The 13,733-nt window shown below is 30.1% G+C and overlaps 1 protein-coding gene across 2 annotated transcripts in view; it reads right to left on the reverse strand.

The window, feature by feature from the left end:
* Dh44 (corticotropin-releasing diuretic hormone 44) overlaps positions 1-13,733 on the reverse strand; it is a 123,941-nt gene that overhangs the window by 23,311 nt on the left and 86,897 nt on the right. For both annotated transcript variants that reach the window (XM_075309428.1, XM_075309423.1), the window contains exon 3: positions 8,239-8,361. In XM_075309428.1, the coding sequence (XP_075165543.1) occupies positions 8,239-8,361 (123 nt within the window). The remainder of the gene's footprint in view (positions 1-8,238; positions 8,362-13,733) is intronic.

Genomic DNA, 13,733 nt, shown 5'->3' on the forward strand with positions numbered 1-13,733 from the left:
TAGATATTTTACTGTTTGGTAGATTGGTAGAATTCTTGATGTTTTCGTAGATTTTGTGAAACATTCCTCACCAACTAAGAGGTACTTCAATTCTCTTTAGAAATAAAAAGTTGACAAAATTTTCTATAGAAATATAATTTTAATAAAATTTTCTATAGATATAAAATTTTGAGAAAATTTTCTATGCAAATAAAATTTTGACAAAATTTTCTATAGAAGTAAAATTTGACAACATTTTCTATGGAAATAAAATGTTTACAAAATTTTCTATGGGAATAAAATATAGACAAAATTTTTTATAGAAATAAAATTTTGACAAAATTTTCTATAGAAGTAAAATTTTGACAACATTTTCTATAAAAATAAAATGTTGACAAAATTCTCTATAGAAATAAAATGTTGACAAAATTTTCTATAGAAATAAAATTTTGACAAAATGTTCTATAGAAGTACAATTTTGACAAAATTTTCTATGGAAATAAAATGTTTACAAAATTTTCTATGGGAATAAAATTTTGACAAATTTTTTATAGAAATAAAATTTTGACAAAATTTTCTATAGAAATATAATTTTAATAAAATTTTCTATAGATATAAAATTTTGAGAAAATTTTCTATAGAAATATTTTTTAAGCAATAGTATTGCTTAAAATAAGTGATAAGTATTGCTTAAAAATAAAATAAAAAGGTCAACGATAATCAATCAGAAATAGAAATAAAATTTTGACAAAATTTTTTATAGAAATAAAATTTTCTATAGAAATAAAATTTTGACAAAATTCGCTATAGAAATAAACTTTTGACAAAATTTTCTATAGAAATACTGTTGTGACAAAATTTGTTATAGAAATATAATTTTAACAAAATCTCTATAGAAATAAAGTATTGACAAGTTTTTATACCCTCCACCATAGGATGGAGGTATATTAACTTTGTCATTCCGTTTGTAACACATCGAAATATTGCTCTAAGACCCCATAAAGTATATATATTCTGGGTCGTGGTGAAATTCTGAGTCGATCTGAGCATGTCCGTCCGTCCGTCCGTCCGTCTGTTGAAATCACGCTAACTTCCGAACGAAACAAGTTATCGACTTGAAACTTGGCACAAGTAGTCGTTATTGATGCAGGTCGGATGGTATTGCAAATGGGCCATATCGGTTCACTTTTACGTATAGCCCCCATATAAACGGACCCACAAATTTGGCTTGCGATTGCTCTAAGAGAAGCAAATTTCATCCTATCCGGCTGAAATTTGGTACATGGTTTTAGTATATGGTATCTAACAACCATGCAAAAACTGGTCCATATCGGACCACTTTTACGTATAGCCCCCATAAAAACGGACCCCCAAATTTGGCTTGCGATTGCTCTAAGAGAAGCAAATTTCATCCGATGCGGCTGAAATTTGGTACATAGTGTAAGTATATGGTCTCTAACAATCGTGCCAAAATTGGTCCATATCGGTCCATAATTACATTTAGCCCCCATATAAACCGATTCCCCGACTTGGTTTAAAGAGCCTCTAAGAGAACCAAATTTTATCCGATCCGGCTGAAATTTGGTACATGGTGTTTGTATATGTTCTCTAATGACCATGCAAAAATTGGTCCATATAAACCGATCCCCAGATTTGACCTCCGGAGCCTCTTAGAGGAGCAAAAGTCATCCGATCCGACTGAAATTTGGTACGTGGTGTTAGAATATTGTCTCTAACAACCATGGCAAAATTGGTCCATGTCGGTCCATAATTATATATAGCCCCCATATAAGCCGATCCCCAGATTTGACCTCCGGAGCCTCTTAGAGGAGCAAAATTCATCCGACCCGGTTGAAATTTGGTACGTGATGTTAATATATGGTTTCTAACAACCATGCAAGAATTGGTTCATATCGGTCCATAATTATATATAGCCCCCATATAAATCGATCCCCAGATTTGTCCTCTGGAGCCTCTTGGAGGAGCTAAATTCATCCGATCCGGTTGAAATTTGGAACATGGTGTTAGAATGTGGTCTCTAACAAACACGCAAGAATTGGTCCATATCGGTCAATAATTATATATAGCCCCCATGTAAACCGTTCCCCAGATTTGATCTCCGGAGGCTCTTGGAGGAGCAAAATTCATCTGATCCGGTTGAAATTTGCCACGTGGTGTTAGTATAAGGCCGCTAATAACCATGCCAAAATTGGTCCATATCGGTCTATAGTTATATATAGCCGATCCCCAATCACACAAAAATTGGTCCATATCGGTTCATAATCATGGTTGCCACTTGAGCCAAAAATAATCTACCAAAATGTTATTTCTATAGAAAATTTTGTCAAAATGTTATTTCTATAGAAAATTTTTTCCAAATTTTACTTCTATAGAAAATGTTGTCAAAATTTTATTTCTATAGAAACTTTAAAATTAATTATATACGTATTTAATCTGCCTTTTTTAGTTTAATACATACCACGTATGGACTATGTGGTATATATTACGGTGTTAGGAAGTTTTAAGATACCTTGCCATCGGCAAGTGTTACCGCAACCCAAGTAATTCGATTGTGGATGACAGTCTTCAGTAGAAGTTTCTACGCAATCCATGGTGGAGGGTACATAAGCTTCGGCCTGGCCGAACTTACGGCCATATATACTTGTTTTTTTTTTTTGTAAATTGGTAGATTTTTTCTTATAATTTTGGTAGTTTATTTTTGGCGCGAGTGGCAACCGTGATTACGTTTATCAATTGTGGTACAGGTGACGTATGATAAATATGGGGATTATAATTTATATTTATCATCATCATACGCACCCATGGACAACCATATGTTGTACAGAAGAAGAATATAATTTCACAGATGACCATTGGCATAGCTAGGGGAAAATTTTTAGTCCTCCCGAACTATCATGTTATGTTAGCTATACATATAGATTTAAAAGTCTTAACTTTTGCCGAATTTATAACCAAATTAACCCGTATTCTCCCGAGTTATAAAATAATCATCCGATTATAATAATGTTTGATTCACAGCATGTATAGGCTACCTTTAGTATATATATGAAAAAAAAATTGTCATATCGGGTTCAGGTTTCCCGAAAATAGGTGTCGTCATATGACAACGCTATGATAATAAGTTTTTTTATTTTAACGGTACACTGGTGCATTGAACATGTCAATGTTTCTGTCGTCATATGACGACGCTATGAGAATATGGGTTAACAAGTTTATACACCCTTAGAACCGACGAAAAAGTTAACACACGTTATCTCACGAATCAAACTAAAATACAGATATATAAGAGTGAGAAACCAGAATATGTAGAAATGATTCGGTACAAAACGTCTTCGAAATTTCTATTTACTGGTATTCCAGAGAACGGTTCAGGGTATAAAAATTAAATTACTATTTTCGCACACTAATGCACCATCAAGGGATAGTACCTAGCTATACCAACACTATTTACATAACTGTCGCTTTTCCTGGATCACTGCTACAACTCCTACAAGGAATGTTGGCTTTGCTCTTATAAGTACGTATAATTTTATTAATCATCCCAACTTTTTTCACTTTACAATTTTGGGTCGAAAATCTCAATTATGAGGGGACTTAGTTCTCCCCTTGATTTCCAATAAAATCTTAGTTTACCATTACCAAATTCTAGCTGCAGTCAAGTTTATCATTCTTCTAAACCACTTTTTTAAAATTAATTTCTAGTTTTACACCCATATTTCCACTGAAACACTTCCCTTCCTACTTGTAATGGAATAACCCATTTACAAGTATGAACTCTTAAGCTCACCACATAAAATGTGTAAATGTTCATTTATCGTTTGTTTGAGGTAATCGAGCAATGAAATGGTTTAAATTGTGCAAATATTACAAAAAAGATACCTCCTACATTCCTGGTCTGCCCTGCCCACCTATGAAAGACTGTTTCAAACGCAAACGGAAAAATTTTACTCCCGTAAAGGCAAGGTTTGCGTATGAAAACAAAATTTAAAATTGAGTTATGCATAACACTTTGTAAACACGAGTATTCCCACTCAAATACTCGCCCCCCTCTCTATTGCTTTTATTTTTAGGCAATTTAATCTATATTGTTTACGATGGGTCTACATACACATATATTTCGTGAAATTTGCTAAAGAATGATTTGTGGTAAATAACTCAACCAATGTCTATAGAAAAATGTTGATAATTTATTTTTTCGTAACATTCGGATCATATTTCATATATACTTGAAATATGAAGGCCAAATAAAATCAAAATTTTGTGATGATGTTTATTCTTCTGGGTAAGTGTTTACTGGAATTGAGTTGAGGGTATTGCATGACTCTTATGCACGAGAAACCAATTAAGGATTACCTGTAAATGAAACGTGTTTAACGTTTAATATTTATTTAGTATCTCTATATATGGAATGGTTAAACATCAAGACAGAAATGATTAATTTGATTTGGCATCGCATTGATAGGGGTGTTGCTTTTTTTATACTCCCCACCATAGGATGGGTGGGCAGTTCGATTCCGTGTCAATTGTAACATATGAAGAATATCATTCTCAGATCTTATAAAATACATTCTTGGTTGTGATGAAATTCTCAGTTAATCTAGGGATGTCCGTCCGTCCGTTAAAATCACGCTAATATTCGAACGAAATCAACTATCCCCTTGAAACTGGGCGTAGGTAGTCATTATTGATGAAACAATTTCAGATTGCTGTCACTTCTAAACCGCTCGTGTGATATCTGACAAATGTATTCCAGTGATAATTCATTTTATTGTTTACAAGCTAACATTTCGTGTTTTATTTCAATGTCAAACATCTTCAGTTTGGATTGGATTTGGTATAAACGAACAACATTTGCAAACAAAATTTAATTTAGTATCAAAATTCGTGGTCAGCTAAGAATGTTCATTGTGCGATTCCCATTTTTGGCTCAATGGATACGTATGGATACGTCCCAGCAAAAAAAGAGCTCCCAAAAAAGTAGTTTGGATCCGCAATTTGTGATCCGGAAGTAGTGCACTTGGATCATCTCCAATGAATTTTACATAGACTTGTCATAGGACGGAAGTACTCCATTTTTGGATCCTTTGCATTGCTCTCGAAGTTAATTTGGATGAAGAAATAAAAAAAAAAAACATTTTTTTAATTTCATTTTTTATTTATTTCAGTATTTTTGTTCCACTTTTATTTGCTTATTATCTAATTTTTACAAATCGAAAGATTTTTCGCTTCTACCGGGGGTTGAACCTGGGTCTGCCGGCACCGTAACAGAACGCGTTAGCACACTCAGCCACAAAAGCCATAGAACACGATGCACCAGAACGTCTATTCAAATGTTTGTGATATGAACCTAATTTGACACCACGATATGACATTCTAACTACTTCCTGAGATGTTCATTATTATTATGAATGAAAATATAAAAAACGCTGGTTCCAATCTCACCACCTGCAATCTTTTTATTGAATATTTCTTCTAATTTTTTTTTCTTTTTTGTTATACATCGTTTTAATTTTTTTCGGCATATATTTTTTGTATAAATATATTTTTTCCATTAAAAATCAGCAAAAAAAAATTATCGTAGTTCGCAAAACCTTCCCACAAAAACTTCCATCGAAGTGAACAATTCTAACGGCACAGGGTCAAATCCCAGCGGAAGTTCCAAAAAGTGCAAGAGGTCACCGATGCACACAAAAACGTTAGACTGAAAAGAGCAAAGGAGTTGCATCGTTTGCTCAAAACTGGCCAGTCACCGAATTTGACTTTCTCTGATGAGAAGTCATACCAAAAAGAGCAGTTTATGAAAACAAACCAAATGATTGGGTTTATTTGCCAAACAGGTCATTTGAAAACGTAGAACTTCAATTGGCCACCAGAAATCAAGCGCCGCCGATGGTAATGGTGTGGACCATCGTAACGGCCTATAATTGTCTCTCGCTCATATTTATCGACCAGTGGGGTCCATGTAAATGCCGAATATTATCGAGAAAATATCATAAAGACAGCATCTAAGCCCTGAACCAGGGAATGAAGCCGACCTGAAGGTGACAGTAAATGTTTACCTCCGGCGGCGCTGGCTGTCGGCTAAGCCGATATAACAGGTTGACTGATAAGTCCCCGGTATGACACATAGATGGCGTCGCTAGTATTAAATATTATTATTTTTATATAGTACCAACCTTCAAATAATTCGTGTCAAAATTTGACGTCTGTCATTTAGTTTGTGAGATAGAGCGTCTTTTGTGAAGCAACTTTGTTATTGTGAAAAAAATGGAAAAAAAGCAATTTCGTGTTTTGATAAAATACTGTTTTCTGAAGGGGAAAAATACGGTGGAAGCAAAAACTTGGCTTGATAATGAGTTTCGGGACTCTGCCCCAGGGAAATCAACAATAATTGATTGGTATGCAAAATTCAAGCGTAGTGAAATGAGCACGGAGCACAGTGGACTCCCGAAAGAGGTGGTTACCGACGAAAACATCAAAAAAATCCACAAAATGATTTTGAATGACCGTAAAATGAAGTTGATCGAGATAGCAGAGGCCTTAAAGATATCAAAGGAACGTGTTGGTCATATCATTCATCAATATTTGGATATGCGGAAGCTCTGTGCAAAATGGGTGCCGCGCGAGCTCACATTTGACCAAAAACAACAAGGTGTTGATGATTCTGAGCGGTGTTTGCAGCTGTTAACTCGTAATACACCCGAGTTTTTCCGTCGATATGTGACAATGGATGAAACATGGCTCCATCACTCACTACACTCCTGAGTCCAATCCACAGTCGGCTAAGTGGACAGCGACCGGTGAACCGTCTCCGAAGCGTGGAGAGACTCAAAAGTCCGCTGGCAAAGTAATGGTCTCTGTTTTTTGGGATGCGCATGGAATAATTTTGATCGATTATCTTGAGAAGGGAAAAATCATCAACAGTGACTAATATATGGCGTTATTGGAGCGTTTGAAGGTCGAAATCGCGGTAAAACGGCCACATATGAAGGAAAAAAATGTGTTGTTCCACCAACACAACGCACCGTGCCACAAGTCATTGAGAACGATGGCAAAAATTCATAAATTGGGCTTCGAATTGCTTCCCCACCCACCGTGTTCACAAGATCTGGCCCCCAGCGACTTCTTCTTGTTCTCAGACCTCAAAAGCATGCTCGCAGGGAAAAATTTGGCTGCAATGAATAGGTGATCGCCGAAACTGAGGCCTATTTTGAGGCAAAACCGAAGGAGTACTACCAAAATGGTATCAAAAAATTGGAAGGTCGTTCTTGAAGGGAACTATGATGAATAATAAAAACGAATTTTGACAAAAAAAAATGCGTTTTTCTTTGTTAGACCGTGGACTTATCAGCCAACCTGTTATACTCCGTATAGACTAACTTACAATTTAAAATACACTTTTCAGAAGTTTTAAAATAACTTTCCATCTATTCCCACAACCCAAGTAATTCGATTGTAAATGGCATTTATTAATAGAACTTTGTACGCTATCCATGGTAGAAGTAGCATACACTTGATAATACGAATATTTCAAAATAATTTATTAATAATTTTAACTCATATTTGAACAGCCTTAAGTCTTCTTCTACCTCTAGAAATTTATTTATTTTACCTATCCAACACATTACTTTTTCGATTACCTCTAATTTTTTTTTTTTTTATTTTACACTGAGAAAATTTACAAGAGAAAATTCTTAAAAATATTGCTAAATTTTCACAGTCCTTTATGGGTTTATATTTCAACAAAATCGCGAATATAAAATGCCTAGAGTATGATGATTTGTGAACTACTCAAATTTTTTTATTTTCCGCCAAAAAATTCTTTTAGTATTAATTTCCTCTCCGCCCAATCATAAGCTATGATAACATAGCTTGGTCATTTTATGAAAAAAAACATCAATTCTATTGGTCTTTAGGATTTTTATAATCATTTCAAATATTTACCAAATGCTATTCTTTTGATAGGATTGTTGTCTTTTTTTATGGATCGACGTGGGTATAAAATTTCAAACGTTTAAATCTTTCATTGGGTGAGGGGGTGGAGGAGGTTTTTTAACTAAGATATGAGAAGAATTTTGCAAAAATATATAGAACATTCTCTTTAATGGGAAATATTTCATTGGAAAAATTCTAAAATTGTATAAAACATAGCTGCAGCATAGTCATTCTGCCACCCCTATAAACCATTCCAGTACATTCCCCAATATTTTGTGAAGTCAATTTTTTTTGGTAACTTACCTGTCTTGTGTTCTCCTTCATTTGCCTACGAGCAATCTCTAATAACAAACGCTGCCTCAGAACATCCAATGGATTCACAATTGACAATGACGGCTTGTTGCGCTTCAAAAGGAAATAGTCATTCTGTAAAAAAAAACAACAAAACAAGGAAGAAATAAACGACGATGAAATATAAATCTAAAACAGGCAATGGGTAAACTAGGAGAAAAAGTAAGGTAGAATATAAAATTTTGAAATTTCTTTAATAGCTTGTCTTTGATATAAACACAGCGGCGTTTTTTAATCGCCGCTAATACTTAAATCTAGACGAAGTACTTAAAGAAAGGAAAACAAAACAGGATATCTAAGTACACCAAAATAATTAAGAGACTATCGAAAGTTTTTTTTAATCTTACATTAACCTTGAACATGTTAATGTTCCATAAAATTCCTTACGTCAATGGTGAGTTTAATCAATGTAAAATTTGATTTAAATAAAATAAGGATATCAAATAAAACTTTAGCATTTTGTTACTACTTTTTAAAGTAATTACGCTTTCAAGAAGAAATTAATTGTTAGCAATTTATTTTACACCATTTTGGGTTTCACATTAATTTAAATTGAGCCTTTTTATTTAAGGAAAGATAAAATAAGGCAAATGTTGGGTGAGTGCACACTCATTACAGTTTTATACTTTGAAATTAAAGCAATTTAAATAACAAGAACAAAAAGTGAACTGAATCCTACCGGGCTGAAGCTGATATAACCCTAATCAAAATAGAAATTTTGGGTCCTAATATAGAAAATCTTCCGTCTGCCCTAAATCCATATACCCCATCCTATGGCGGGGTATAAAACCCGCCATAGGATGGGGGTATATTAACTTTATCATTCCGTTTGCAACACATCGAAATATTGGTCTAAGACCCCATAAGTATATATTTATATATTATGAGTCGTGGTGAAATTCTGAGTCGATCTAGCGATGTCCGTTCGTCCGTCTGTAGAAATCACGCTAACTTCCGAACGAAACAAGCTATCGACGTGAAACTTGGCACAAGTAGTTGTTATTGATGTAGGTCGGATGGTATTGCAAATGGGCCATATCGGTCCACTTTTACGTATAGCCCCCATCTAAACCGAGCCCCACATTTGGCTTGCGAAGCCTCCCAGAGAAGCAAATTTCATCCGATCCGGTTGAATTTTTGGTATGTTGTGTTAGTATATGGCCTCTAACAGCCATGCTAAAAACTAGTCCATATCGGTCCATAATTATATATAGCCTCCATATAAACCGATCCTGAGATTTGGCTTTCGAAGAACGGATGCCAAAAATAATTTACCAAAATTTTAAGAAAATTTTGCCAGCAAACTACCAAACAAAAAAATCTTATTTTTCCAAAATTTTATTTCCACAGAAAATTTTATTTCTATTGAAAAATTTGTCAAAATTTTATTTTTATAGAAAAATTTGTCAAAATTTTATTTGTATGGAAAATTTTGTTTCTATAAAAACATTTTGTCAACATTTTATGAAAATATTAATCTAAGCAGTCTGCTAATGTTTTTTGAACAATCTGGCTGGTGCAACAAAAGATATTAAACGAGTAGGTTCAGCGGTTAAAACTAGAAGTGTCCACATGTAATAGGTATTTTTAGTTAATGTCGTATCACTTTAACCTAACTCAACCTATAGAAAATTTGGTCAAAATTTTATGTTTATAGAAAATTTTGTTAAAATTTTATTTCTATAGAAAATGTCGTAAATATTTTATTTCTATAGAAAATTTTGTCAACATTTTATTTCTATAGAAAATTTTGTTAAAATGTTATTTCTATAAAAATTTTGTCAACGTTTTACTTCTATAGAAAATTCGGTCAACATTTTATTTCTATGGAAAATTTTGTTAATATTTTATTTCTATAAAAAAAATTGTCAATGTTTTACTTCTATAGAAAATTTCGTTAAAATTTTCTTCTATAGAAAATTTTGACAAAATTTTATTTCTATAGAAAATTTTGTCAATATTTTAGTTCTTTAGAAAATATGGTCGAACTTTTATTTCTACAGAAAATGTTGTTAAAATTTTATTTCTATAGGAAATTTTGACAAAATTTTATTTCTATAGAAAATTTCGAAAAATTCTATTTCTATAAAAAATTTTGACAAAATTTTATTTCTATAGAAAATTTTGTTAAAATTTTATTTCTATAGAAAATTTTGTCAAAATTTTATTTCTATAGAAAATTGTTGTCAAAATTTTTAATGAACTGCCTGAATTTATTCTGATAATTGGTTGATAGTTTTGCTGCAAGTAGAGGATGCTGATGAGGAATGTGGTAATTCCGAAACGTGCGTCCATCCAACCATCTTGCAGTCTATAGGGCTTTGCCCAAATAAATTTGACAAACATTCCTTTCCTCTGTTGGTTAAGCTACACTTGTAGTTTAGTCAATGTATGATTTTAAGCTGAAATCAAAAAAACAACAACAAATTTTATTTCTATAGAAAATTTTGACAAAATTTTATTACTATAGAAAATTTTGCAACAACTTCATTTCTACAGAAAATTTTGTCAAAATTGTATTTCTATAAAAAATTTTGTTAAAATTCTAATTCTTTAGAAATTTTTGTCAACGTTTTATTTCCATAGAAAATTTTATTTCTAAAAAAATTTTGTCACAATTTTATTTCTATAGAAAATTTTGTCAAAAATTTATTTGTATAGAAAATACTGTCAAAATTTTATTTCTATAGAAGTTTTTGTTAAAATTTTAATTCTATAGAAAATTTTGTCAAATTTTTGCCAAAATTTTATTTCTACAGAAAATTTTCTCAAATTGTATAATTTTGTTATAATTTTATTTCTATACAAATTTTTTTTTCAAAATGTTATTGATATAGAAAATTTGTTCAAAATATTATTTCTATAGAACTTTTGTTAATATTTTATTTCTATACAAAATTTTGACAAAATTTTATGTCTATAGAAAATTTTGAAAAATTTTATTTCAATAAAAAATTTTGTCAAAATGTTATTTCTATAGAAAATTTTTGCCACAATTTCATTCCTACAGAAAATTTTGTCAAAATTGTATTTCTAAAATATTAGTCAAAATTCTAATTCTTTAGAAAATTTTGTTAACGTTTTATTTCCATAAAAATTTTTATTAAAACTTTATGTCTATAAAAAATGTTGTCACAATTTTGTTTCTATAGAAAATTTTGTGAAAAATTTATTTTTATAGAAAATATTGTGATAATTTTATTTCTATAGAAATTTTTGTTAAAATTTTAATTCTACAGAAAATTTTGTCAAAATTGTATTTCTATAAAAAATTTTGTCAAAATTCTAATTCTTTAGAAATTTTTGTCAACGTTTTATTTCCATAGAAAATTTTGTTAAAATTTTATGTCTATAAAAAATGTTGTCACAATTTTGTTTCTATAGAAAATTTTGTGAAAAATTTATTTGTATAGAAAATACTGTCAAAATTTTATTTCTATAGAAATTTTTGTTAAAATTTTAATTCTATAGAAAATTTTGTCAAATTTTTGTTCTATAGAAAAATTTTTGCCAAAATTTTATTTCTACAGAAAATTTTCTCAAATTGTATTTCTAGAAAAAATTTTGTTATAATTTTATTTCTATACAATTTTTTTTTTCAAAATGTTATTGCTATAGAAAATTTGTTCAAAATATTATTTCTATAGAACTTTTGTTAACATTTTATTTCTATACAAAATTTTGACAAAATTTTATTTCTATAGAAAATTTTGAAAAATTTTATTTCAATAAAAAATTTTGTCAAAATTTTATTTCTATAGAAAATGTTTGTCAAAATTTTATTTCTATAGAAAATTTTGACAAAATGTTATTTCTATAGAAAATTTTGCCACAATTTCATTCCTACAGAAAAATTTGTCAAAATTGTATTTCTAAAAAATTAAGTCAAAATTCTAATTCTTTAGAAAATTTTGTTAACGTTTTATTTCCATAAAAAATTTTGTTAAAATTTTATGTCCATAAAAAATTTTGTCACAATTTTATTTCTATAGAAAATTTTGTGAAAAATTTATTTTTATAGAAAATATTGTCATAATTTTATTTCTATAGAAATTTTTGTTAAAATTTTAATTCTATAGAAAATTTTGTCAAAATTTTATTTCTGCAGAAAATTTTGTCAAAATTTTATTTCTATAGAAAATTTTGACAAAATTTTATTTCTATAGAAAATTTTGACAAAATTTTATTTCTACAGAAAATTTTGTCAACGTTTTATCTCCATGGAAAATTTTGTTAAAATTTTATTTCTATAAAAAATTTTGTCACAATTTTATTTCTATATTCTATTATTTCTATAGAAATTTTTGTTAAAATTTTAATTCTATAGAAAATTTTGTCAAAATTTTATTTCTGCAGAAAATTTTGTCAAAATTTTATTTCTATAGAAAATTTTGACAAAATTATATTTCTAGAAAAAGTTTTGTAAAAATTCTAATTCTTTAGAAAATTTAATCAAAGTTTTATTTCTATAGAAAATTTTGTTAAAATTTTATTTCTATAAAAAATTTTGTCAAAATTTTATTTCTATAGAAAATTTTGTCAAAAATTTATTTGTACAGAAAATATTGCCAAAATTTTAATTCTATAAAAATTTTTGTTTTATGTCTATAGAAAATTTTTCAAAATATTATTTCTATAGAAAATTTTGTCAAAATAAAACTGCAACCTAGACTTTGATCGCAAAAATGTGTTCACAAACAGACGGACATGACTGTGAGCAGGGTATAATAAAAAGGGGAATTTCGTTTATCTAAAATTTCGCTCCGGAAGAATGTATTTTTTATCAGGTGTAGAGGAATAGGAATTTTACATTTTTTCTTTTAATATTTGGCGAAAGGAAACGTGTTCTTCTATTTCATTGTTTTGTTATAAGAATTTGAGATTATATCAACAATAACAAGTATATACGGCCGTAAGTTCGGCCAGGCCGAAGCTTATGTACCCTCCATCATGCATTGCGTAGAAACTTCTTCTAAACACTGCCAACTACAATCGAATTACTTAAGTTGCGGTAACGCTTGCCGATGGCAAGGTATCTTAAAACCTCCTAACACCATCTTCTAAATTGTATGTAAGTCCATACGTGGTATATATTAAATCAAAAAAGATCGATCCAATACGTATATAATTCAGTTTGACAAAGTAGACATAAAATTTTGACAAACCTTTCTTTCTTTATAGAAATAAAATTTTCACAAAATTTTCTATAGAAATAAAAATTTTGACAAAATTTTCTATAGAAAGAAAATTTTGACAAAAATGTTTACAGAATTAAAATTTTAACAAAATTTTCTATAGAAATAAACTTCTGACAAAATTTTCTATAGAAATAAAATCTTGGTAGTTTATTTTTGGCACGAGTGGCAACCATGATTATGAACCGAATAAAATTTGAACAAAATTTTCTATAGAAATAAAATTTTGGTAGATTATTTTTGGCTCTAGTG

The sequence above is a fragment of the Haematobia irritans genome, chromosome 1 (genome assembly GCF_050003625.1).
Source record: "Haematobia irritans isolate KBUSLIRL chromosome 1, ASM5000362v1, whole genome shotgun sequence".
Lineage (NCBI taxonomy): Eukaryota > Metazoa > Arthropoda > Insecta > Diptera > Muscidae > Haematobia > Haematobia irritans.